At 46.1% G+C, this 24,930-nt stretch overlaps 1 protein-coding gene across 3 annotated transcripts in view; it reads left to right on the top strand.

The window, feature by feature from the left end:
* The window catches only part of ILDR2 (immunoglobulin like domain containing receptor 2), a 60,528-nt gene extending 39,963 nt beyond the window's left edge, over positions 1-20,565 (top strand). For all 3 annotated transcript variants that reach the window (XM_064477952.1, XM_064477951.1, XM_031435853.2), the window contains 4 exons: positions 7,321-7,434; positions 11,233-11,449; positions 12,585-13,281; positions 14,823-20,565. In XM_064477952.1, coding sequence (XP_064334022.1) covers positions 7,321-7,434; positions 11,233-11,449; positions 12,585-13,281; positions 14,823-14,858 — 1,064 coding nt within the window. In that variant the 3' untranslated portion in view covers positions 14,859-20,565. The remainder of the gene's footprint in view (positions 1-7,320; positions 7,435-11,232; positions 11,450-12,584; positions 13,282-14,822) is intronic.
* The last annotated feature ends 4,365 nt before the right edge of the window (positions 20,566-24,930 follow it).

Below are 24,930 nucleotides of genomic sequence, written 5' to 3'. Positions count from 1 at the left end.
TGGGGGAGGGGGCCTTGAAAACCCTCCAGAAGAGCTGGGACACCAAATGAGAGCCACCACAGGCAGATTCCTGGGTGGAGAGGGGACACGGTGACAAGGCCGGTGGTAAGTGGGAGAGAGTGGGAACAGAGCCCATGAGCTGAGGTGTGACTGAAGTGGTTTAGGTGGCACGTGTGAGCATCTGGGTTTTGATAGAAACAACGGGAGGTGAAATGAGTGGTAAATCTGAGAGATACTTTGAAAGAGCAAGGACTTAGACTTTCAGAGGCTTCGAGATGAGTCCAAGTTGTCTAGCGGTGCATATCCTAGACAGAAATGAAATGACTGGTAAGGAGAGTTTATTTGGATGGAGATTAGCCCCATTTAGGGCATGATGAGTTCATGGTTATTGGCAGGGGAAGAGGAGTATAGGGATGTTAAAAAGTGGCTTTCCTGGAGACATCTGAACAGGATTCCAGAGTAGTAAAGGTTAGAACTGTGTGTGTAGTATATTTAGGAGGTGATTTTTAAATCTCTAAATGTGGATGAGCCACTGGGGTTGGTAAAACAATTTCTCCCCTGGAGGGAGACCTTCAGTGGGGAGTGGGGAAGAATCGCTAACCCATTTAATGAACTGTCAGTGCCCCACCGTGGAAGGAGTGGATATCCTCAGTGAGTAATTGGTATTTGTGGTTGTTTTTTTTTTTTCCCCTCTCTCTGAAACTATTAGTAGAATTCTGACGTCTGAGATTGGCAATGAGTCACAGACTGAGAAGTAAAAGTTAATGATCAAGGACATGCCAGGAATTAGAGAGACAAAGACAATATAGTCCATTTCCCTGAAGGATGCAGTGGGCAAAGGAGACATGAATAGGACATGTCTCATCCTCTATTTGCAGCTTCCCTTCCTTTTCCAGTCTTCTTTCTCCTCCCTTCCCACCAGAACCCTTTTCCCCCTTACTTTTTGTTTAATGGATTCTTATAATAAAATGACTCATTTATAGAATGGCAAATACTTCTTCTCTCAAGTTTTTAACCTTTTCCCAGTTCCTGCTTGTTGCAGTTCAGTCATTTTGGCTCTATCCTGCCATACTAACCCACTACCATTAGAAGTAGCTTGAAAAATAGAAGAAAAAAAAAAGTGTTAGTCCACACAGCAAGAAATCCCAAGGTGAGGTAGTTCTGGGGTTGGTTAGTGGAACAGTTCAGGTGACATCGCTGAAGGACATAGTTCTTTCCATCTTTGGTTCTGGCATCCTGAGCGCATCCTCTGTCCCCTTGAGTTGGCTCCCCTTCTGATTCCGTGGTGACTGCCATCATTCCAGGTGCCAAGTACATTCAGAGATGGAAAAGATACGCTTTTTCCTTGTGCTCCATTTCTCAAGAGTGAGGAAAACTTTTCCAGAAGCCTCTTCCCCTTCCAGCAGACTTCTCTATGTGGTTTTATCAGCCAGAACTGTGTCCCGTCCCCATTCCGAAACCAGATTGGCTTGGACCAACCAGGACTCATCTCTTAGGCCAAAATACCTGTTCACCGTGGAAATGAACACAGTCAGGATTCTGTTAGCAAGGAGAAAGTTCTTCATGATCCTTATACAGCACGTTTCTGTCCTCACGGTCCCATGGCCAGAATTATTGATGGTGTTTGGCTATTTCTCCTTTAAGAAAGGTGGCTTAAGCTAATGTTCCATGTAGAATGTTTTTTAAAGAATGTTATGTGTTAAGAAATGCTGATTTGTAAAGATGTAAATTTAGCCTATTTTATATTTTGATGCTACTTCAATTTTAGGGTAATCATCTAGCAACAGTAATTTTTCAGATTACATTTGTACACAATGTACACTTTTGAACACTCTGCACAGTCGAAAAGGCATCTTTGATGAGCTATGTATAGTATAGCCAGTTAGTTACCGAATGGGAGAGAGATAAGAGGCACCGTGATTCCTTCTCCCGTTCTTTATAGGAGCTGTTTGTTACCTCTTACAGTAAAAGATCGTCTCCTCCTGCCCTGCTCTGGATCCATCCCCTTCAGCTTTGTCAAGATTCTTTCTTTATTAAATCTCCACACGCCACTCCATTCCCACCTCTCATCTCCAGCCTTTCCCTCTTGAGTGATTCCTTCCTATCAGCATTCAAAACATGCTCAGTTCTCTCCCATTAAAACACGACAACAATTTGCAAAAACCCTACAGTCCTCTGATGCTGCTTCCCTATCCATTTTCTCCTTTTCACAGCCGAACATCTTGAAAGAATTTTGAATACTGTCTCCATTTCCTCTGCTCTCACCAACTCTTCGGCTACCTTCCATCTTGCTATTGCTTTCACCACTCTGAAGACCAGCTCTTGCCAAGATCACCTTATTGTTAAATCTAATGGATAGTTCTCAAAGCTTGCCTCCTTTGACTTCTCAAAAGCATTTGCCACCTCTGATGCACCCAGCTTTCATTGTCTTCCTCAACACTGTACTTTGTAGTTTTCCCTCCCTAGTTCACTATTGGCTGGCTGTTTTTTCTCTGCACATCCCCCAGATGTTGGTGTTTCTGTTTAGTCCAGGGTCCTCTCCCTGGGAAATCTTATCCAGTCCACAGCATCAGTCATCCTCTATATGCTGATGACTGCCAATCTGTATCTCCAACCTCTCTCCTGCTCCTCGGTCCCATATATCTAACTGCTTTTGAAACATCTCCACCTGGATGTCTTACAGCTATTTCAAAGTCAACCTTTATCTAGAAAATGGAATTAATCTACTGTTTTTCACCTTCAAACCCACTCTCACATTTCTTATTTCAGTGGATGGCACCATTGTCCATCTAGTAGCCCAAACCAGAAGCAGGGACTTCCTCCTCAGCTCTTTCTCTCCTTCACTTCTCTCATCCAATGGGTCAGCAAGTCCTTCAGACTGGACCTTGAATTGGCTTACTGTCCTCCATCATCTCTACTCAACGATCCTAGTCACTGCTGCCGTCACCTCTCACTTGATTAGTGAAATTGTATCTTACCTGGTCTTTCCATATCAATTCTTCCCTGGCTCGAATCTATTTTATTTTCACATCTACCTGGACTTCACTCATCATTCTTGGCAAAGAATTGAGTAGGCAAGTAGGGTTTTGAAATGTCACTTTTCAAACTAATAAGGATATGTGTGTCTATATATATGCCTACTGTATGTATACAGAGAATATGCAAATTTTAAGCATCACTTCTCCCACAACTGAGCTGCTGTCACCCTGGGGGTGGAATCTGGCAGCTGTTCCATTCTCCATAAACAGCCTTCCTTACTTAAGATAGGACAGGAAGAACAAGGCTATATCCATGGGTATCTGCCTCAGAGACTTCTGCAAATTTTACAAGTTGGATTTGGCTGTAAAAGGGACATTAGCTGAAAAATAGTTGAAGCCTTAATTGGGTCAAACATATCAGCTCAAATCTTTTAACTATAAGAATTTGTGAAATTATAGTTTGGCATCAAAATGAATATCCCAGTATTCCCTGTCCAGTAAAAAAATCAAAGCTGGCAAGGCTAATAAATTAGAAGAGCCGAAGTAGGAAGAGCCACACCAACCAAAGGACTTGGACCAGACTTGAAAGGAGAAATAAATCATCCATCGACCCTAAGCTGAAACATCATCAGGGAAAAAGTCATTTTCCAAAAAAAACGCTGGATTTTGGCCAGTAGTAGAGGAGATTTCTTATTAAAATATCACCACACATCAGAGCATTCTCTGATCTTCAGACAAATTACAGATAAAAATCAACCTGACACCATTCTATTTGTTTTCAAATCAAGAAAAATGTAATGAATGCCTACAGATTTTCTCTCAAGGAGTTGACGGTCCAGCAGAGTGGTTTCTGGGAGCTTGTGAATGGAAATAAAATGAGTGAAAACCAGAGAGGAGTGTATGGTAAGCCTGTTCTCTGACGCCAGCTCAGAGAAGGAACAGTCTCATCCGCCTGGAGGGATCAAGGTCAAGAAGGGTTTTCTGGTGTTTTCTCTGCTCCGGAGCACATACGTGACCAAGCCAGGTTCTGCCACAATGAGACAGTTAGTCTCAATCGAACCTACAGCTTTGATTTTAAAAAAACCAACAAAAAAAAACTTTTAAAGGGAGAAGTGCCTAGATTTTTCTCTATGGAAATCAAATGAATGAAGCCTCTAGAGTCTAAATATCAATACTCCGCTTCTGTGCTTTTTGACAAATTTCAAGGATTCAGATTTCTGAAATCATGAGCTGGTGTGACTGAGAAATCAAAGCTGCAGGTGTCTAGTCCTGTGGAGGCTCTTTATAACGCCAGTAGTGAGAGGGGAAGCTGCCATCTTCATTGGAGGCTGCAAATAAATACTGTAACTTCAGGGGCATGAGAACCCATACATACATGATCAAATCTGTCTCATAATGAGGAGTGCCATTTGTTGTAATGCCACGGAAAGCAATCTAAGCTCCAGTCCAAGTGCAGTTAAGGGAGCGGTTCCCAGCTGTTGCTTAGAGTGGCAGCCACCTCTCCCCGCCAGGTGCATTGTTCATACAGCAATACCCATGCCTCCTTATCTCAGTATTACTGCCTGTTTGCCACAACAGTGCTTCACACAGTAAGAACACCTAGAGGAACCCATAGCCACAGGAAGAGCAGACGTCTTCCCTAGTGCCTATAAACAGGCTAGTTTGCTCTGCTAAAAAATCACCAATCAAAGCAACCAAACTTACTATTCTTCCAAGCTACCATTCTAGCCTTCCCCTTCCTGGTCAAAATTCTGCAACAAACCCACCACATAGCCTCCTCTGCCTTACTTTGTAATTCTTTGTAATATAGTTTCTACTCTTGATTTATCTTCATTCATTCATTCATTCATAAAAACACGTGTGTTTTGAGTGTTTACAGTGTGCCAGGCTCTATGCTGGGTGCTGAGGGTGCAGAGTGAACAGAAGAGCTGGTCCGTGACCTTAGAAAGTTTACAGTTTAGAGAGAGAAACTCTACTGAAAATATTCTTTCTAAAGAAAGCATTAACCCAACCCCCATCCCCAGGCTCGAACCCATTCAGCTCAAACATTTCAGTGCCTGTTATGTGTGCAGCACCGTCCTGGGCCTGACCCCGATCTAGAATGATAAGAATTCTTTTCCCTCAAGAATCTTTGGGAAGTCTAGACATTTATACAAATAATTTGAAACAAACTGCAAAATATTAAGGGCCATGATGAAAGTTTAAAGTAAATGATTTGTAAGTTAGGAGTGAGATAGAGAAGAGAGAGAACTTTTCTAGCTTGAGAGAAAGAAAGCCTTTGGATGAAATGATATTTGAACTGCCCCTAATAATCACAAAGATGGACAATAACCATCTGATTTAGTCCTCGTTTTCTTCTCTTTTCTTTTTTTCATTTCTATAATTGTCTTCTCGGCTTTATGAGTTTATTTAAAAGGTGAGAAGTACTAGTTGCATTTTAGAGACATGAAACCTGAGTCTTGTATAGGTCACCGCTTATGAGTCCCCACGATAAGCAGCATGCCTGCAAGATGCCCTGTTCCCCACTGCCCAGCCCTGGTGTCATCCATCAGACATAACTGCCTCAGAACAGACATAGCAGTTCCGTGGGATAATTGCATTTTAACTGAACTGTCTGTACTATGTAAACGCCTCTGCAGAGATGGGAGTGTGTGTAGCTTGATAAATAAAATCATTTCTGCTAATAATTGCTTCTGCGTAAGGATTATGGATCTAACCTCCAGGAGAAGGTATCACTAAAAAGTGTGTGCTGAAGATTCATTAATTTTTTTAAACTAATTCCACAACTGGAGATGAATGTGGACTGCCCAGCCTGCTCTCATGTGGAGAATCAGTGCACCTGCAAACGGGTGTGTGGGCGTCTTCGCAGTCTTCATTGCCAGGGCTGTGATTAGAGTCTGGAAGACGATATTTTAATCTTCCGTGTACATGCTTGTGTGGGCGGCTCTGTCCACAGCCAGGTTAACATGACCAGAGAGCAGAAAGCAGGATTTTCTCCAGAGGCACATGCAGTGTGGCTTCTTTATGGTTTTTGCCCTACTCTGGGAACAGAGAAGGTTGGAGGTCGGTCACTTGCTTCCATCTCACTGTACAGTCTTGATGGGCTGGAAGGAAGGACGGTGCCCCAGTTGATACCACCTGTGGCACTCTTAAGAGCATCTTCTACTCTGGGCTCTTCCTTGTCTTCCTCGGCTCTCTCTCTGTGCTGCCTCTGCTCCTAGACTCCAGAAAGGCAAGATGCCCGTACAGCTCGGCTTCAGTCAGACTACATAGTCCCAGCGCTGCCACTTATTCCTGAGCAATTTATAAAACTCTCCAGACCCAGCTTTCCTCAACCATGAAATGTGGCTTGTAACAGTAACTTCCTTACATGGTTGTAAGGAACCGGTGTCCACGTAAAGCGTTCAGCACGGTGCCTAGCACATTTCACTGCCCAGGGAGTATTGTCTGTTACCCTCATTGTTCTGTCCCCATCCCATTCCTTCCTTTCTTGTTTTCTCTTTCTCTGTGAAGATTAGACCTGCCCACGTCTGATCACCCTTGGGGCTGGTATTGAACTAGACTAAGCTTAAGTGAGATGGGGCTTCAACTGCCTTTGTCGCTGACAGTATGAGTGATGATATTCTCTCTCATGCTTTCATTTTGTTTTTTATTAAGCCCTGAAAATAACACCTGCCTGTAACCGTGTAGCAGCAGGTTGCATTAATCATGTCTAAAATACGATCTTCCCTTTCCTGAAAGGAAGATGCTAAAGAAATAAAAATGGAACCATACTTAGTAATCCATGTATTTTGCATTGTATTTTGTACTAATGTGTATAAAGCCTATAATCTAATACTAGCGCTCATGGATCACCTAGTTATGGAGTTTTTTGCACCATCTCCCTGGTGACTAGAGGCTTTCAGGCCACCTATGTCAAGTCCCTGTTTTAAAGTTACATGTGCTCCAGGTGCAGGTGTGACCCTCAGGCAGTAGAGTGATGTGTGTCCTCAGTCTAGAAAGTCATCCTTTTTTTTAGTGTGAGTATACACCCCCAAACTTTGAGAAGATGAGCTTTAAGTAGAGCTATAAGAGGTCAGGAGATCGGAAGCAGGGGGGAACAAATGACTAACAATACTCTGTAATAGAATTTTATTGTTGACCTGTCATCCTCCATTCTAACAGAGCCACCTGATAAAGGGGCTCTCAGGTATGGCTCTACATAATATACATAGAGATGGCTATTTCTGGGTGATTTCAAAAAGAGTTGTTATAAGTGGCAATCATGTTTTCTACTTGGTGAAATAAATGGAAGCCTCCTCCTGATTTTTTTCAGCTCACCTTCCTGTCCTTTTCTCAACAGTCCGCAAAGGTTACCGGATCCAAGCTGACAAAGAGAGAGACTCCATGAAGGTCCTGTACTATGTCGAGAAGGAGCTGGCTCAGTTTGATCCAGCCAGGAGGATGAGAGGCAGATGTGAGCATCTGTTAGTTTTATGTGATCTGTGCATCATGATAAAGGGTGGCTGGGGTCAACCAAACGTGGGCAGCCCTGAGCGTTCGGGGTCAGAACTAGCAGGGGGCTGGAGACAGCACCCCAAATAAAGTAGCTTCGCACACTACACAGAGGGGAGGAAAAAGGGCTTCAGGTGTGAAGAACAGAGCAGTCATGTACCATCTTGGTCGCTGTTGTGTCTCTCCACGGGGCAGTCAGTATTGCTGGGGTTGTACAATCCTGGGGTCAGAAATATTTTATTAAAACAGCCTTTCCCTACTACTTCCTTTACAATATATTCAAAATAATGACTTAAGATGCGGAAGCCCAATGTCAAAGGCCCTAGCATCAAACCGCAGTCCAGTCGCTGACCCGCGGCATCAATGAAAGGGAAAGAGCAAGCCTGCCGGATGAATCTCGTTAAAAGGCAGCCGGCCGTCCTGTGAGATGCCCAGCAGCAGAGACTGAGGGGCAAGCAGAGAGACGGCCCCTCTTGTCAAAATAACGTTTTAATTACTGAGTCTGTTGGTGGCAGTGCCCCAACCCTTAACTCACCCACGGCCCTGGGAGACTTTGCAGCTGACACAGCTGATTCTTTGGGGTGGCTTCCAAATTACCATCTGTCGTGAGAGGCAGCACAGGGCAGGTCTGACACGGATAGGCTAATTATCTGAGGATGCTGGCAGGCATGATCGTGAGGTCACTATGTTTCTCTCTTTGAACCCTCCTCGCCTTGGAACCAATGGGAGACTGGATGGCATTGTTGGGGAAACAGTCCCAGACTAGAGGAGCTTTGTTCAGATTAAGGACAACATCTTCCTCCCAGTTTGCAGTTCTAAATTCATCCTGTCTGAGTTGTATCCCTTGCTGCCTCCTCCCACCACCCTGCCTATAAAAAGACCATCTCCAGATTGGAATGTCAGGAATGCAGATGTCACTGCACTTGACAAGCTGGTTGTAACAGTGTTGTCATGGATCCGTGGAAGGGACAGAGACAGAGACAGTCAGGGATCAAGGAGAAAGAGCCTGTGGAGGGAACCTGTGAATCTCACAGCTCAGAGAACAGGTTCAAAACTGGGGTTAAAACTAAAGAGTGGATCCCGCTTTACATGATGTCTCCCGTCTGCTGTGGTCTCTAAGGGCTGGCTGGTCAGAAGGTAATGACCAAGGAACCTTAGAGTCCAAGGGGAACTTAGAGATGGTCTGGGTCGACCTTTGCAGTGTACAGAGGAGGAAACAGGAGCCCAGAGGGTTGAAGTGACAAAAATCAGGACTAGAACCCAGCTCCTCTGATGCCTGTCCAATGCTCTTCTGTTAAGCTAGCAACTTTTGAGCCCACTGTGGATGGCACCCCCGCTGCAGTGGTGGTTTTGCTCCGAGACCACAGCCTTCCAGCTCCTAGGAACTTAGGATGTGGGAGCGGGAAGACCCTCAGGTTGCTGAATCCACCTCCCTCATTTTATGGAGGAGGGAAGGGAGGCAGAAGGGGAAAGTAGCCAGTGCCAGTACTCAGTGCCAGCGACAGGACTGGAACCCAGAGCGCCTGGATCCCTCAGGCTGACACTACAGTGACTGCCTAGAGATGAAGTAGGAACCTAGTTCTCTTTACTTTGAGAGGTTCTGTTCCTGAAGAGCAGAGTAAACCCTCGGGTGGACCATGGACATGGGACAGTCTTAAGATCTCATCAGAAAGTGAGTCTCAGAGCTTCAGGTGTGGCAAAGGAGGACTGGATTCTGCAAGAACTGGGAGTTTCAGGGTCAGGCCCATGAATTTCCTGGCCAGTGTGATCCTCGTTTGCCTGTCCCTTCTAAGTAGGGGGTTGCTCTTGGGAAGTTTGGGTCTGGACTCCCAGTGCAGGGACCAGCAAACTACACCTCCCAGGGCACAAATGTTCCACCTCCTGTTTTCGTAAGTAAATTATCTTGGAACACAGCCATGCCAAACCACTTCTGTATTATCTATGACTCCTTTCATGTTGCAGTGGCACAGTTGAATAGCTGTGACAGCCATCCTTGCAAAGCCTACAATATTGACTTTCTGGCCCTTTACAGACAAGGTCTCCCAGTGTCTGTGAAGGGGGGGGACATCCATGTTCATGTTCCCACTGTGGCAGAAATTTTAGGGCCACATACAGCTTGGATAGTCCATCATATAAATGGTCAGAGATGGCCCTGCTATCTAAAGAAATGAAAAGTGTCCACTATTCCCTGAAGCTTAAGGAAGGTTCTGAGCCAAATGTAATTTTTCCATAAACACACTTGGTGCATTTTAAAGTTCTCTTCTGTCGGATTCCTAAGAGATTGGGATTCACTGGGATCACAAGAAAAGGAAGGTTCTAGATTCTATTAATCAATAGTATCTGAGTTATTTTCCTTTAAAATAGGCACTAATTAGTCCATTCTCCTGAGGAGGAAGAAAAGGCTTAGAATTAGATTATAATTCAAAACGAACTGATCATAGGACCAATCTGAATGGTGTTCCTGGTCAGCCCTGTGTCCTGGTGAAACAGGACAAGGAGGCTGTGTTTCTGCTGTGGGAGGAGGCCCTTCCTCCTCTTCCTGGGTGGGAAGCGGCAAAAATCCTCTGCTCCTCCAAGGACTGTTGGGCACAGGGAAGAGAAGAGGGAGAGGGGCCCTGGGACACACATCTGTGCTGCCCACATCTTCTCTTGGTGCACCTCTCACTCAATAGCCAGGCCTGACCTCTTATAAATATTGATTTTAATAATAGTTTGAAGTTGAAAGGATTTTAGAAAACAAATGGATTCAGTTACATTACAAATAGATTTTCTAGATTTATTTTTTAAGTAATGTGAAATTCAATCCATTTCAAAGTTTTATAAATAGAGAGTTGTTTTTTTTTTTTCCCCCTTTCCAGATTGTGATTCTGGTCCTTATCCAGAAGTGCTTTTGCAAAAAGCTACTTAGGTCACCCTAGAAAATGAGATGGCTGTGACCATTGCCATCTTTTACATTTTGGGGCAAGAGTACAAGTGGAGGCTCATAGGCCATTAAGTGCAGCCTCCCACCCCCCACCCCCCGTTTCCTTCCCACACCTCCAAACAGCCGTCCTAGCCACCCATGGCCACATCACCTGGAATACTCTTTGGGGAGTAGAAGAGGTCTACTCAGGCCCTGGAAATGGACTTGGTACCCTTAGGGGAAGATATTCCAGGTTCCTGGATGGAGATCCAGAAAGGGGATGGATGGACACCAGGTGTGCACATCCCTTTGGCCCTGTGGATTCCTTGCTCTGTGGGGAGGGACACAGCTGCAGGAGGGTGGAATTGGGGGCCTCTAAAGCTGGGGGCAGTACTGGCTCTGAAGGCCCCATCCTAGGACCTGGCCAACATAGGGCAGGCACTGCGATCTATGGCTTCTCTCTCTTTTTGCCCCTTTTGGCTCAACGTGCTTGGGATCCTCATGGCTTATCATAGAATTAAAGGAGAAGAAAAACATTTGAGCAAGGATGATGGTTACTAGGAGGAGACCAGCTGCAGAGAGTCCAGGTTCTGGGAAGCCTGCCTTAGGTGGAACAATAACAATTGTTCTCCTGATCTAAGAACAGAGTGTGTAGGAAGCATCCTTCTCTGTAGGCAAGTGGGCTTCTAGCTGGAGCCAGTTCCTGCTGAGCCAAGAACACAAGTACCACTAGCTCAGGTCTACAGCCCAGCCTGGCCAGGACTGAGGCCCTCGAGTGGGAGTTTCCCAGAGCCACTAGTCTCAGCCCTTAACAGAGTTCCTGTTCTGCCTAACAGGTATCTGTTTCTGTCCCTGCAGATAACAACACCATCTCAGAACTCAGCTCCCTGCATGAAGAGGACAGTGGTTTCCGCCAGTCTTACCATCAGATGCGAAGCAAGCCGTTCCCTGTGTCTGGGGACTTGGAGAGCAACGCCGACTACTGGTCAGGTGTCATAGGAGGCGGCAGTGGGACGAGCCGGGGGCCCTCAGCCATGGAGTATAACAAAGAGGATCGGGAGAGCTTCCGGCACAGGTGAAGGTGGCCGTGGTGGGCAGCTGTGGTGCTGGGCGTGAGGGGGCAGGACCTGAAGGCAGGGTGAAACTAAGGCTGTTATTATGGGATAGCATCTCTGCCTTTCCAGGTTATCCTGCCACATCTCTCTATGGGCTAGTGAACATCCCTTTCCCACTAAGCAAGGGAACACCTGGGACAGCACATGCAGAAGGCCTTCATGGCTCTCTGAAGAGGGTCCTCTAGAGCCCTTAATGGACCTTGTTAACACTTCTCTGCCCTACTCATATGTTTTATCCTATCACCTCTAAAAAACCCCATCCGTCATCGCCATCACTTTTGATCGTTTGTTTTGTGAAAGCTAAAATGCCAAACACATTATACTGTTACATTTGATTCTCATAATTCTAAAAGGCAAGTACTATTAATGTCCCCATTTTAAGTTGGGGAAACGGAAACTTACAGATTAAGGAACTTACCCAGAGTCACAGGGCCAATGAATGTGGGGGGCCAAGATGTGTGTCCAATTTTGTGTGACCAGTGCCCACTGAATAACACCTTCACCACTCACCTGTCCTTTATCCTGAAGGACAGTAGGCATATCCTGTCTCTCAAAGCACCCATGGCAGAGTCCCTCTGGCCTGCCACCCCGAGAGGTAACTTAGCCCTGGGCTCTGAAGGAGGAGGAGCCTCTCTGTATCACAGGGGCTCCGTGGGCCACGGCCATGTGTATTGCAGGCCACACCACCCACACTGGCTGTGAAGGTGTGAGGAGGGAGATACGAGGCTGTCAAGCAGAGGTCACATTCTAATGACCAGAAGAGGGGCCGCGTGTGTTTCAGCACCATGTACATCACGAAGTATTTTTATCCACACAACCCCATTTTGATCCTTAGCACAGACTCACGAGATAGGCACTTTGACTTTTGTGGTTTGTGTGACTCCCACACTTGACTTTGCTGTTTGAGATTGTGAGGCGTGAGAGGTGCCCGAGATGTTTCATCCAGCCAAGAGCGGAGCCGAGGCTGGGGCTGCGGTCTCCTGACCGAGGCCCGAGACACGGTGGGGGCCCTGCGATCCCCGCTCAAGCGCCCCGCCCAGCAGGTGTTCGGCACCTGGCCCTACCCAGACTGACCAGCGCCTCCTCTGCCCGCAGCCAGCAGCGCTCCAAATCGGAGATGCTGTCCCGGAAGAACTTCGCCACCGGCGTGCCGGCCGTCTCCATGGACGAGCTGGCGGCCTTCGCCGACTCCTACGGCCCGCGGTCCCGCCGGACGGACGGCAACAGCCACGAGGCCCGGGGCGGGAGCCGCTTCGAGCGCTCGGAGGCGCGGGCGCACGGGGGCTTCTACCAGGACGGCTCGCTGGAGGAGTACTACGGGCAGCGCAGCCGCAGCCGGGAGCCCCTGACCGACGCCGACCGCGGCTGGTCCTACAGCCCCGCGCGCCGGCGGCCGCCCGACGACGCGCACCTGCCGCGCCTGGTGAGCCGCACGCCGGGCACCGCGCCCAAGTACGACCACTCGTTCCGCGGCGGCGGGCTGGAGCGGCAGGCGCGGCCCGAGGGCGCCAGCCGCGGCGGCAGCCTGGAGACGCCGTCCAAGCGGAGCGCGCAGCTCGGCCCGCGCAGCGCCTCCTACTACGCCTGGTCGCCGTCGGCCACCTACGAGGCGGCCGCGCCACCGGGCGACGAGGAGGACGCGCCCGACGACGCGCTGCCGCCCTACAGCGAGCTCGAGCTCAGCCGCGGCCCGTCCTTCCGCGACCGGGACCGCGACCGCGGCCGCGACCGCGACCTGCCCTACCACAGCAACTCGGAGAAGAGGAGGAAGAAGGAGCCCGCCAAGAAGACGGTGAGGCCTGGGCGTCCTCCGAGGGGCTGGGCAAGGGGGAGGGCAGAGCGGGAGGGCACCGCCCCAGGCCGGGCGGGGCCCCGGTGGAGGGACAGGGTCGTCCGGCTTGGGGAACGCGGGCTTGTCCCCCCACCCGCCTCTACCCAGGACCAGGTGAAATAAGGAAGCGTGGGTTCCTCGCGAGTTAAGAAACGGCAGAAGTAGCAGGTGTTGTAGGAGTATTAGAGATCATTAATGACCAGCTTTAAGGGGTGAATTGGGAATTTGGGGTTTGCAGATACTACCTACTGTATATAAAACAGGTAAACAACAAGGTCCCACTGTACAGCACAGGGAACTATATTCAGTACCTTGTAATAACCCATAATGAAAAAGAATATGAAAAGGAATATATATATATCTATATCTGAATCACTGTGCTGTACACCAGAAACTAACACAACATTGTAAACTGACAATACTTATATTAAAATTTTTTTTTTTTTAAAAAAGAAGCATTTAGCATCAAGGATTGTAGGGGTCATTACCACCTCAGGCCCTTTGGTGGGCTTCTGAGGTCTGAGTGTAGACAAGCTATGTTCTCCGCGTGCTCCTGTGTGTGTTCCTCTCCATCCCCCACCCCCTTTAGCGCGAGGGTTTGTAAACTTGCATCAGATGCCCCAAAGAATCCACATCCCAGAGGAGGTTAGTAGCCATTGGCATTTATGAAGGACAGCTCGCCTCTTCACAGCTCACCTCTTTTTCCCTTTGACGTTTTATTGAGTGTAAACTGTGTGCCACGCCCTGTATATGTGAAGGAAATCTTTTGGTCCTTGCTAATTGTCTCTTGTTTAAGCAGCCTTATTTAGGCTTTGCTGTTTCCTCCCTAATGCACAAGAGCAGCCCATTCCACGCCTCAGCCCCCAGATGTGAGCTCTGGACCTCAGACGTTGGGGAGCAGTCACAGATGTCCACTGTGGGCTGCCAGAGTGTGTCTGTGCTCTGGAGGCCTCTCCCAAGCCGGGGTGCTTCTGCCCCCTCCTCAATTACCCTGCCTCTCCTGCCATTTTGTTTTTCATGACTCCAAGCAGGACATTTTTCTTTAATGTGTAGTATGGGGCCAGAACATGAACAGAAAAAGGTTCTGGCAGGATTATTAACCCCTCCAAAACAATGAAATGTCTTTTGTTGTTCTTTAAATAGAAACCTGCCATGACCAAAAGCACTGTGAGTAGGAATGGCACTTTTAGGTGATGTCAGGTTTCCGGTGCACCATCCAGGCGAACTATTAAGGCAATGTAAAGACAACATTGTAGTTGTCTCTAAAGGGATGAGAAGTGATTCTGTGGCCGTGGAACTAAGCTCCATCAGATGTATGTTAGCTACAGCACCAATTGAGGCTTAGGGACAGTAGTCACAAACCTAATGAACTGTCCTAAGAGGCAGGGTGTGCCAGGCTCTGAACAGGTGTGGATTCTGCCCAGGCAACTATCCATCCTGTTGGGGTGGGTGTCTTTAACCACCATATAGTTTAATGTTGGGTTCTTTCTGCTCTTCCCCAGAGTGACTTTCCAACCAGGATGTCCCTTGTGGTCTGATATCTCTCTGGATGACTGAAAACGGAACAGGGGAACAAGACACAAATCCAAGAGCCAACAGGCCCGGAACCTTCTCTGGTGACCACCTTGGAAGATTTGCTGATCTTTGCTTTGGCAAGGGGCAGGGCAGGAGCAGCCTTTAAGGGCTGATTCCACACCTCAGTGCCCATCTAACTAGTTTGAGAAACTTACCAAGAGAACAACTCCGCGTGAGCTCGTGCGCACACATCGGGTTTCTCACCCACAGAGTTCATCCTGCCCCGTCTCCTTCCTTAGCCAAACCCGGATTCCTTTCCCAGTTCTGAAAGGGAGTTAGCTCTGGACTGTGAAGCTCCAGAAAATGCCTGTGCCTACAGCCTGCTCTTCTATACCTCCTGTGCTGTGCTTAGAGACGGAAGAATTTATGACTACTATTAGAAGGCCTTCTGCTGACAGCAGTAGATGACTTCAGGCAAAATATACCTTTCAGCCCCGGCACTTCCCAGGCACTAGTCAATGACTGTTGTTACGTTGAAGTCACTCCTTTGGTGAGCTCAGTGACAGTGACCTGCTGGACAATCATGGAAATGACTTCAATTTGCTGTTCTGAATGACAGTTCTTGAGTGGCTGGAACAAAACAAGAGAGCTGTCGAAGTGGCATTTCTTTTTCCACCCTGAGAGCACAAACGACTTTTTCTCTTTCGGCACAGCGATGCCTGAGTCTCGGACGTTAAGGGCTCCCCTCGTCCTCCCCTCTTCTGGACCCTCCGCGGGTTGGTGCCACACACAAAGCCCTGCCTCCCTCTGCACTGGGATTATGTTGTCATCAGGTGCCTTTTGATAAATGCTTAAAATACGCACATGAAAGAAAAGAGGGAGAAAAAGAAGAGAAAACAGCAATGCAAAATAGAGAAGCCTGAGAGAGAATCTAAGAGGAAAAGAATATATAATCTCATTATATTTTGATTCTCGGCCACCCCCCCCCCCAGATTCCACTGGACCATCTGTGCGTTTTATACTTCATTTACCCTGAGTGGTTCCAGCCATCCCAGCTCTGCCCACCATCCCAGGACACCTGAGTGGGGAGCAGGCATCCCTGGGCGCCCCCCAGGCTGCCACTCTAGACACTCTGGGGGGATGAGGGTATTGCTTTCTCAGAAAGGAGCACTTTCTACTCCTACCCTTGTCCAAATGATAGATTTTGCCTAAATCCCAAAGCTACATCTCTCTGGACTTTGTAATTTGTACAGATTGTGAAAAAGGACCACAAACTTCCCTTCATGTCAAAAAGGACAGTTTGTTTCTCGAGCCCTTGAATCTCGGATTGGCCATGGGACTTGGTTTGGCCAGTGGCCCAATAACAAATGTGAAACAAGCAGAGACTTGACAAATTCTCGTGCACGGGGCTTGTCCTCTCTTGCTGCTCTTATGGTCACCCCCAGGTGAAGGAACCTGGGCTGTCCTGCTGCGTGAACCCAGAGAAAAGGCCCCTGTTCCCCCTGGAATCCTGCTTGACAGCCTGTCAGTCTCAGCTGATTGCAAACCCGTGAGTGAGCCCAGACAAGCCCAACAGAAGAACTGCCTAGCTGAGCCCAGCCCAAATTGCTGATTCCTACTCAAGGCATGAGAAGTTGGTGCCCTATTTAACTGCTCATTTCCTTTCAAGGAAAAAGTGACTTTTTCTTCTTGTCTGAATGTTGAGGCCGGCATCCCTGACTCCCTCTAACCTTCGGTGTCAAACAGTCCCCACTTTCTTTAACAGACTCTGCTGAAACTTTTCACTCCACACTATTATGGTGGGATACACGGTTGGGTCCAGTCACTGGAGGACAATGAGGCTTGGCCTCCCTTTTCCTCCACTCCCAGCAACGGTTCATCCTCTATCTGTGGATCCATGGATGATTTCTGAAGAAGCTTTCTTCAGCATCTCCTTGGTCCTCTCCAGAACCACCTGACTGGAGCAAGGCCCTATTCTCAGAGGATCATTCCACTGGTGTCCATTTAATCCATGGCATTTCCAAACCAGTCCCATGTGTGCAATGAAATAAAGAATTGGCTGGGTGAGGGTCAGAAGGACGAGTTGTTATCATTGCCAAAGGACATCACAGTGGCTTTGGCTTGTGTGAGAGGAACCAGGAGGACAGGTCAGCCCAGTGCCAGCACTTCCAAGGGCTGGAAGACACAAGCCATAACCCTGGTGCTGAGTTGAGAATTGCTGGTGCCCCTGGCCTTTGAAGGCCTGGGTCTAGTGTGTCGGTTTGGGCCGCAGTTCAGACGGTTAAGAGGATTGAAGCATCATCTCTCAGTCACCAGCTTTGGATTTCAAGTTGCTTAGGCAATTCTTAGCACCGTGTCAGGCTTCTTACCACCAAAGAGCCCCACAGCACCAGCTGCAGAGACCAGAGACCCTGCTTCATTAGCCGGGGGCATGTGTGATTTGGGTGAAGGTTGAAGGGAGCCACAGGAGAGAATTACTAAAACTGGAAACCTGCAGTTCCAAAGACAAGTACAGACGGTCAATAAAAAATACAAAGATGATAACAGGCTCCTGAAATAACCTAGGGAGATGGGACCAGGTTGTCCTCTGAAGGGCTGCATAAATCACTCAAGACTTCCAGGCCTCCATTTGAGAGAGAAGACAGTCATTTCTAGGTACGTGGACAGGAGATAAGGCTGAACGGACAAGTAAAGGCAAAGCCGGCCATCGTTGGCACCCCGGCTTTTCCCAACACAACCTTTTGTTTCTTTTCCCCCTGAATAGTGTGTCCTGCACAGGAAGTGTTTATACTTGTTAACTTCCTTCCTACGTTGTATTTGAGATGGAAAATAAGTCTTGTGCAAGACATGGTCTCTGCCTATCGGGACCCTGCAATTGAATAGGGGAAAAAAGACCTGCCCGAGAAAGAACTGGGAGATGTTATGCATATAAGATGAAATACCGCTACGGATAAATTACAACAAACCCAGAGAATTAAAGGGTTGTTTTTTTTTTTTTCATTTAAATGGGTATATTTCAGTATTTAAGTGTTGTGTGTGTTTGTCCATCCATCCTATTTAAAGATATGCTCAGTGATCTGAAAAGCCAGTATTTAAAAGTCTGAGTCGGAAGAGGTGAGTTAGAATGGGGAGGGGTGAGAGGCAGAGGGCCTGGTGGGATGAGGCATGAGTGTGTTTGCCTATGAGTCACAGCTGAGTCAGGGATGGGTTGGATGAGGGGGCACGGATGCCGGTGGCAGGAGGTGTCGCCTGGTAGATGAACTGCTTCTCTGGGCCATGCAGAAACTCTTGAGGAAGCTGGGGATATTTGCCATGAACCTGGTGGTACTGTCAGCTGTGCCACCCAAGCGTGTGCCCGGGGAAGCTCTCCATCTGCCTCTCCAGGGCTCAGTTCTGCAGCCCCAAGGGTGGATGTCCACCCTCACTAACGCACAGGTCTTGCAGAGATGATGGGCCACGAGCTCCTGTCCTGTGGTCCTTAGCATGCACCTGGCTAGGGACTGTGCAAACTAGGCATGGAAAGGGGCTGCCCCTCTGGCCCGAGGCTCTCTGGGCTGAAAAGCCACATCTGGAAATATTTCTAAATAGTCTGAAAGACTTCATACAGGTAATCTAATTGGAGCTTAGGCAGCCTTTGAGAGAGGCTGAAGTCACAGTGTTATAACCCGCCCCCTCTTTTCTTTATAGATGGAGAAATAAACCATCACTGCCTTCAGTGACGTCACAGACCTAATTAGGTCTTTAGACGCTAAAGTTTTTTCTGTTGGATCAGTGCTTCCCAGGATTGCCTAGTCATATGAATTACTTGATTGCTGTTAAAAATGTACTGTTGGACCCTGCCTTAGAGATTGATGGGGTGGGTCTGGAGCCAGGATTTGTACCTTTGACATGTACTTCAGGAGAGCCCTGCTCTAGATCACACCCCATCGTGTGCCCCAAACACTTGGTCCCGAGGCTCCCTTGGGCTTTGAAATTTTTTTTTCAAATGTTCTGGGGAGGTCGCTCTTACTCCCCTGGGGCTGGCTGTGATGAAGCAGCCCACAGTCTGGCTGTGACGGTGGTGACTGGCTCACCGAGGTCCAGGGGTGGGAGAACTGTGCGACCAGAGAGACAGGAACGCTAGGAACACTCCCCAGGAGGCAGTACTAGATGCTTCCGGCCCTAGAATAGTAATCTGTTGTGACAACCTCAGATCCGACAACAAGAAATTACAGGTAATTTTCTCATTCCCTTGATGTCATTCTGAGCAAAACTTAGCTCCTGAATAGAAAGAGAAGAGACCATTGGGGAGTTGGCAAAAATAAATCATTTTTTTGAAGCATTCAAATGATCAGCCTGGCTGGTCAACACCTACTTTGGCCTTAAGACCCAAAGTGGGATCAGCAAGAATAACAGAACTCTATTTTATTTACCCTTCCAACGTCAGATTCAAATGCTGCCAGAATCTTACAGGAGGTTGAAATTGATTTATAGGAGGTAGAGATTCAAATCCACCAAAATAGGGGCCCAGGTACTTAAAGAAAAAAGTGCCTAGTCTTTTCCTGCCAGGATCCTACCTCCTCTTCACCTGGGCAGCAGATCAGTGAAGCTCGAAGTACGGGGCTTGTAACATCAGAGTGGAGCAAGGATGGTGTTGAACTGCTTTAAGCAGCAGTCTGCGCTCTAGCACTGCCTGAGGGTGATAAGAATATTATTTGTGTTGTTTTTATGGTGTATTACTGTTTACAGGCCCCTGTCATATGCATTGTCTTGTTTGATGTTCACAACAACCCCAGTGACAGAGGCAGGGTGAATGCGTTGGTCCCATCAAACAGAATGTAAAACTGAGGCTGAAAAAGGCTAAGTGATTTGCCTATATAGTCAAATGATTTTTAAAACGATAGAGCCAGCCCTTCTGACTGTCTGTCTAGAGTCTGTGGTCCTTAGCATGCATCTGTCTGCCAATTCCTACAACACCTGTGGGACAGGCATGAGCCAAACATCTGGGGAGAAGTGTCCTGGACACGATGCTGACTCACTGCATCGCCGGAGTGAAGCTGCAGGGACAGACACTGGCTGTTGGTCCTCCCAAGTGATGCTCCCTCAGATGCTGCTCTAAGTGGGAGTCAGCTCTGCTTACGGAGAGTTTCATTTTCACTAGCCGCGCTGTGAGGGGGAAACACTTTGATAAAAATGTGCTTCAGATTTTAGAATCCTTCCTGAAGGGGAATTTCTGAGCCAAACTGCAAATTCATCCAGGCTCAGAATTCCGGGGCTTGGGAGCGACTTGTCTGAAGTGACCTATCTGGCATCTTCACTGTGTTTGGGGATTTTAGTTGAACTAAGAGGAGCCAATGCCACATTTAGTTAACACTTTTGTTAGGGTTTCTCGATGGGGCTGAGCACAGGTCAATGCAGTCTGACCCATTTCTTCCAGGGAGGCTAACAGACATAACTCCCCTCTTACCCTGGCTTTCAGAAAAGCCACTTTATTGACAAAGGTATTAGACCTTATCCAGTGAGAATTTCCCTTGTGGGACTAAAAGAAAGGGGAACAGAAGGAACAGCAGGACAAAGAAAGGTCAGAAAGCTGATTCAAGAGAGTCACCTGCCCAGCTGTTTTTGTGCCTTGTCTGTGGCATCGAAACCGAAATGTTTGTATCACTGTTGCCCGTTATTTTTTTTTCAGGGTCAAACATACAAAGTGAATTCGGTTGTTAACGTTTAAACGAAATAAAGCATTTTCACCTACATTTGTGATCAAGAACTCATGATTTAACACAACTGTTTAATCATGATCTGACATTAAATAACCTCAGCAGGAAAGGAAAATCACACAATACATGACCTCCTCAGAATGTTTTAAGGGCTGTAATAGGAAATAAGTACCGTGGGACTAGAGGCAAGTCCTGGCAGAGCGTAATGCATGTTGTTACAGATTTTAATAAGCTACAGCCTGGACAGATTCTGGGGCCACACTCACCACTCTCCACAGACCACCTGACATTCAGGAGAAGAGGAGGAGGAAAGATGGTTGGACAGAGGATGGTACTTAACTCATTTTCAAGAAGGGCACATGCATTTGCCTGCTAGGAATGGCACTTGGGGAACGGAGGAAGGGAACTATTTGTGGGAATTTTAAGTTCCGAAGAGATTTGAAACATTCCACGGTGTCGTAATTAAGAGAAGGCAACTTAAAACCTTTGTTAGCAAAAGAAGTGATAAGTACCCCCAGAGAACTATTAATCTTCCCATCTCCACCAGGCCCTTTCAAGAGAGTTCCAGATTTTAAGGTCCTAATTGAATGGAAAATTTGTCCTTGCTTGAAACATCTGGGCTCAATTCTCTTCTTTTAGTGGTTACCTTAAAAATGTTCACACGTCGATTTAACTTCAAGACAGACTCAAACAGCTTAATTCTGATTACCTTCTCCAGACTTACTACAGCTTTGTCCTTGGTTTTCATTCTATCTCTCTTCTCAGCTTTATAAAATATGGTGTTTGACTTATAAAGTTTGTTTAGAATCACCGAAGTGTTTTTTCTATGCATCTTTTCTTCCTGAATTTCAGATCTGCTTTAGAAATCTTCTCCTTTCTTTTTGAAGGAAGTTTTCTATAGTGATGGTCTATGGGTAAGAGACTCTGTCAGCTTTTATTTGTTTGGAACAAAGTCTTTACTTCATTCTTATTCCTGAAAGATAATTTCAGTGACTATTCAATTTTAAATCAATAGTTCATTTCTCTCAGCACATTGAAGATAATTCTCTGCTCCCTTCTGCCTTTTATTGTGGCTTTAGAAAAGCCTGTTCCCAATCTAATTATCCTTCCTTTGTAAACAATCTGTCTTGTCCCTCTGGCTATTTTTAAGATTTTCTTCTTGTTTCTAGTGTTTTTTGGTTTAGTCAACATGTGATCAGGTATAAATTTCTTTTCACTAATTCACATTGGGATTTGTTGTGCTTCCTGAACTTGTGGATTTTTTCATTAGTGATGGAAAACTCTCAGCTATTCACATATCAAATATTTCTCCTCTTTAAACTCTTTCGAGAATTCCAATTGAACGTATGTTAGACCTTTTCATTCTACTCTGTATATTGCTTGATCCATCTTTTGTATTTTTCATCTCTTTCTTTCTGTGCTCTATTCTGGGTAATTCCTTCAAGTTTATCTTCCTTTTCACTACTTTTCTCTTCAGTAGCCTTTAATCTCCTTCAAGTTTTAATTTTAATTAATACTTAATTAAATTTAATTAATTTTAATTACTTTTTTCATTTATAAATGTTCAATTTAGTTCTTTTTCAAATCTACAATGGTCATTGTCAATCATGTTTTGCTCTTCACTCTTGTATACAGTTCCCTCTTATTTCTTTGAATGTATTAAATGTGCTAATTTTATACTTTATATCCAATAATCCCAGTATCTGCACTCTTTGTGGGTCTAATTTTGAAGTTTGTTACTTCCACTAACTCTCACTCATGGTTTCTTGTTTCCTTACATGTGTTGTAGTTTTTGATTGTGAATTCTTATTTGGTAAAATGTCATATTAAATTGATGCCCATCGAGAAAGGCCTTTCTTGCTCCTTACCTGTCCTTTTTCTCTCCATAATAATTCCACATATACACACATATACACAGCAACCCTGTGTCCAAGAAAAATAAATGATTGAGGGAAGAAGGAATGGAAGTGCTAAGTGGGAAAAAACTAGACAGTACATGCATTTCTCTCTAAATGCAAGCTTCTAGACTAAAATGAGCCTGTAACAGGGGAGAGCTAGAAGGTTCAACTTTCATATTGTCCAGAGTTTGATCATTATAAAAGAATCATCATTTTAATTAAAAATGAGCAGAAGCCATGTATTATTCAAGAGTGACTAAAGAAATCATGGATCTAGATTTTATTCAAGAAGCAAGGAAGGACTAGACCCATAGGATGGATTAGAATTAGGCAAATGTGGGGGGGAAAATCAACTATTTTATGTTTTCACCCTACTGATTCTCATTTGTTTAATGTAAAAGTCATATTTTTATATACATTCAATTCAAGAAATAAAGAGGTAGGCTGATTTCAGGCTCTGAAAAAATCTTGCCAGAGATATCTTAATAATACTCATCACACCACTTAGGTGAAAGTTATATTTTCTGCTGAGTTGGTCTTAAGCATTTCTTGAATGTTTATCAGGTGGCCTGAGATGACTCACCAAATAAACATGGCAGGAGGTGTAGAGATAGCAAGCAAGTTGCTCAGAGGAGACTGAGTTAGCCTGAAACGCCATCTAGTGGCACGCATCCAAAGGCGCGCCTCTAGTGCTAACTTTCCAGGACTCAAAAGTACTGGATAGATGTGTGCCTCACACTGTTTAAGGGTGTTTTCTTAAAAAGCTGTGTATGAATTCACTTTTGGAAAATCAAATTAAGTGCATTAGGAGTTCTTCATTTAGAATTGGTGAGTTCTTCTGTATGTTTTGCAAGTTTAGACCTTTCCATGTTATATTTTCAGGGCAGACTTCCATGGGTACCACGTGGGGAAAACCTCATGTTTCTTGCTTGGGACCCAGTGGAAGTGAAGTATATGCCTCCCTTGATTTGAAGCTATTTTTAAGTGTTCTTTTTAACACCACTGAGATACAACTACTTTCTGAAGTCAGGCAGGTCAGACTCTGATGCTGCAGAGTTACAGTGAAGTCAGTTTCCCATTAACAAGCAAAAATTATGTCACTGAACTGTGCAACCAGAGGATCTAAATAGTCCGTTCCCTGGCCTTTGGCTGTAAAAAGATGACTCAATCTCCCTCTCTCTCTCTCTCTCACTCTCTCTCTCTCTCTCTCTCTCTCTTGCTCTGTCTCTTAAAAACAAGCAGAGAAGATTCTATACTCTCTTACATTAATTTTTTTTAATAAAAAACAATCCTTGCTCTCAGGTAATGTTTTCTTATATTTTGTTTACATATCTTATGCAGCAGCCCAGCACCAGTGTATTCTTCTTGGCTTGTTTTGGTTTTTCCTGAGATATTCAGTCTCCAGTAGAGCAAAGCCAGAGAGAGATACATGCCAACTTCTGTTTAGCACTGTTCTTATAAAAGCCCTTTGTTCAACTGGATGCAATTCATTTATAACGGATGTTACTACCATCCCCTCTCCCCCATAGCCTCTTGGTGTTGCTGCTATGGTCCAGGCAACTAGTTTTTCTCATACCTTCATGCCAGGGAGACAGCCAGTGAAGTTCTGACTGCAGTTGCTTTCCTTTTGCAGCAGTATTAGTCAAAAATCTTTTGCTTGCAAGTGACAGAAAGCCAGCTCAGACTAGCTTAAGGGAGGAAAAAAAAGGAGGAGATGGAGGTTGTTTATCAGAAAGATCCTGGGATAGCTCATGGGATGGAAGAAGAGCTGTAGGAACTGAAGGAAGAGCTGGGTTGTGATGTAGTCAGGTTCTTTCTATCATTTACATCTTCTTGTCTTTTTATGTCTGTCTTTTTTTCCCACTGAGGACAGACCTTCTCTACAAGGCAAGCACATAGCGACTAGCAGTCCAAGAGTCACAATTCTCCAGCTCACGTGGCCAGATAGGTGAAGGGCCTTACTCATGGGAACAATCCTGTGGAAAGGCTGTGATTGACCCATGCTGAGTCACGTGCCTGTCTTTGAGTTCATCACTGTGGCCAGATAGATGGCAAGCCCCTTTATGACCAGGAAGATGAGACTCAGTGATGGACTGAATAGACAAATGAGACCGTTTCTCCAAAGGAAAGAGAGGTGTTATTAATAGAAATGGGAAAAGGGATGCTGGGCAGACAGAGCACACCACCCCCAGACATTCACTACTGCACCCTAAAGGGTTCTTCTCCCATAGTCATGGAGCCTTAAACACCCCTCCGATGTAATACCCTATCCGGGGCACTAAGGAGGCTGTTTTCTGTATAATTCAGTGAATAATCCCACCAGAGCCTTCCACATACCCGTGTGTCTCCTTGGTTACACTCCGCTCATTCTAAATTCAGAAACCTGTCTCTGTGACACTGCCTTCATTAAGACTTTTCATCTCTTTCCTGGGTTATCCTAATACCCCTCTTTCTTCTCTCCCACCTCCGGTGCTGTCCCCTGATAACCCACCATCTACTTT

Source organism: Camelus dromedarius, chromosome 23, assembly GCF_036321535.1.
Source record: "Camelus dromedarius isolate mCamDro1 chromosome 23, mCamDro1.pat, whole genome shotgun sequence".
In the NCBI taxonomy this organism is placed as follows: domain Eukaryota; kingdom Metazoa; phylum Chordata; class Mammalia; order Artiodactyla; family Camelidae; genus Camelus; species Camelus dromedarius.
The sequence above is the reverse complement of the archived record's forward strand: the minus strand, read 5'-3'. Positions and strand labels throughout refer to the sequence as shown.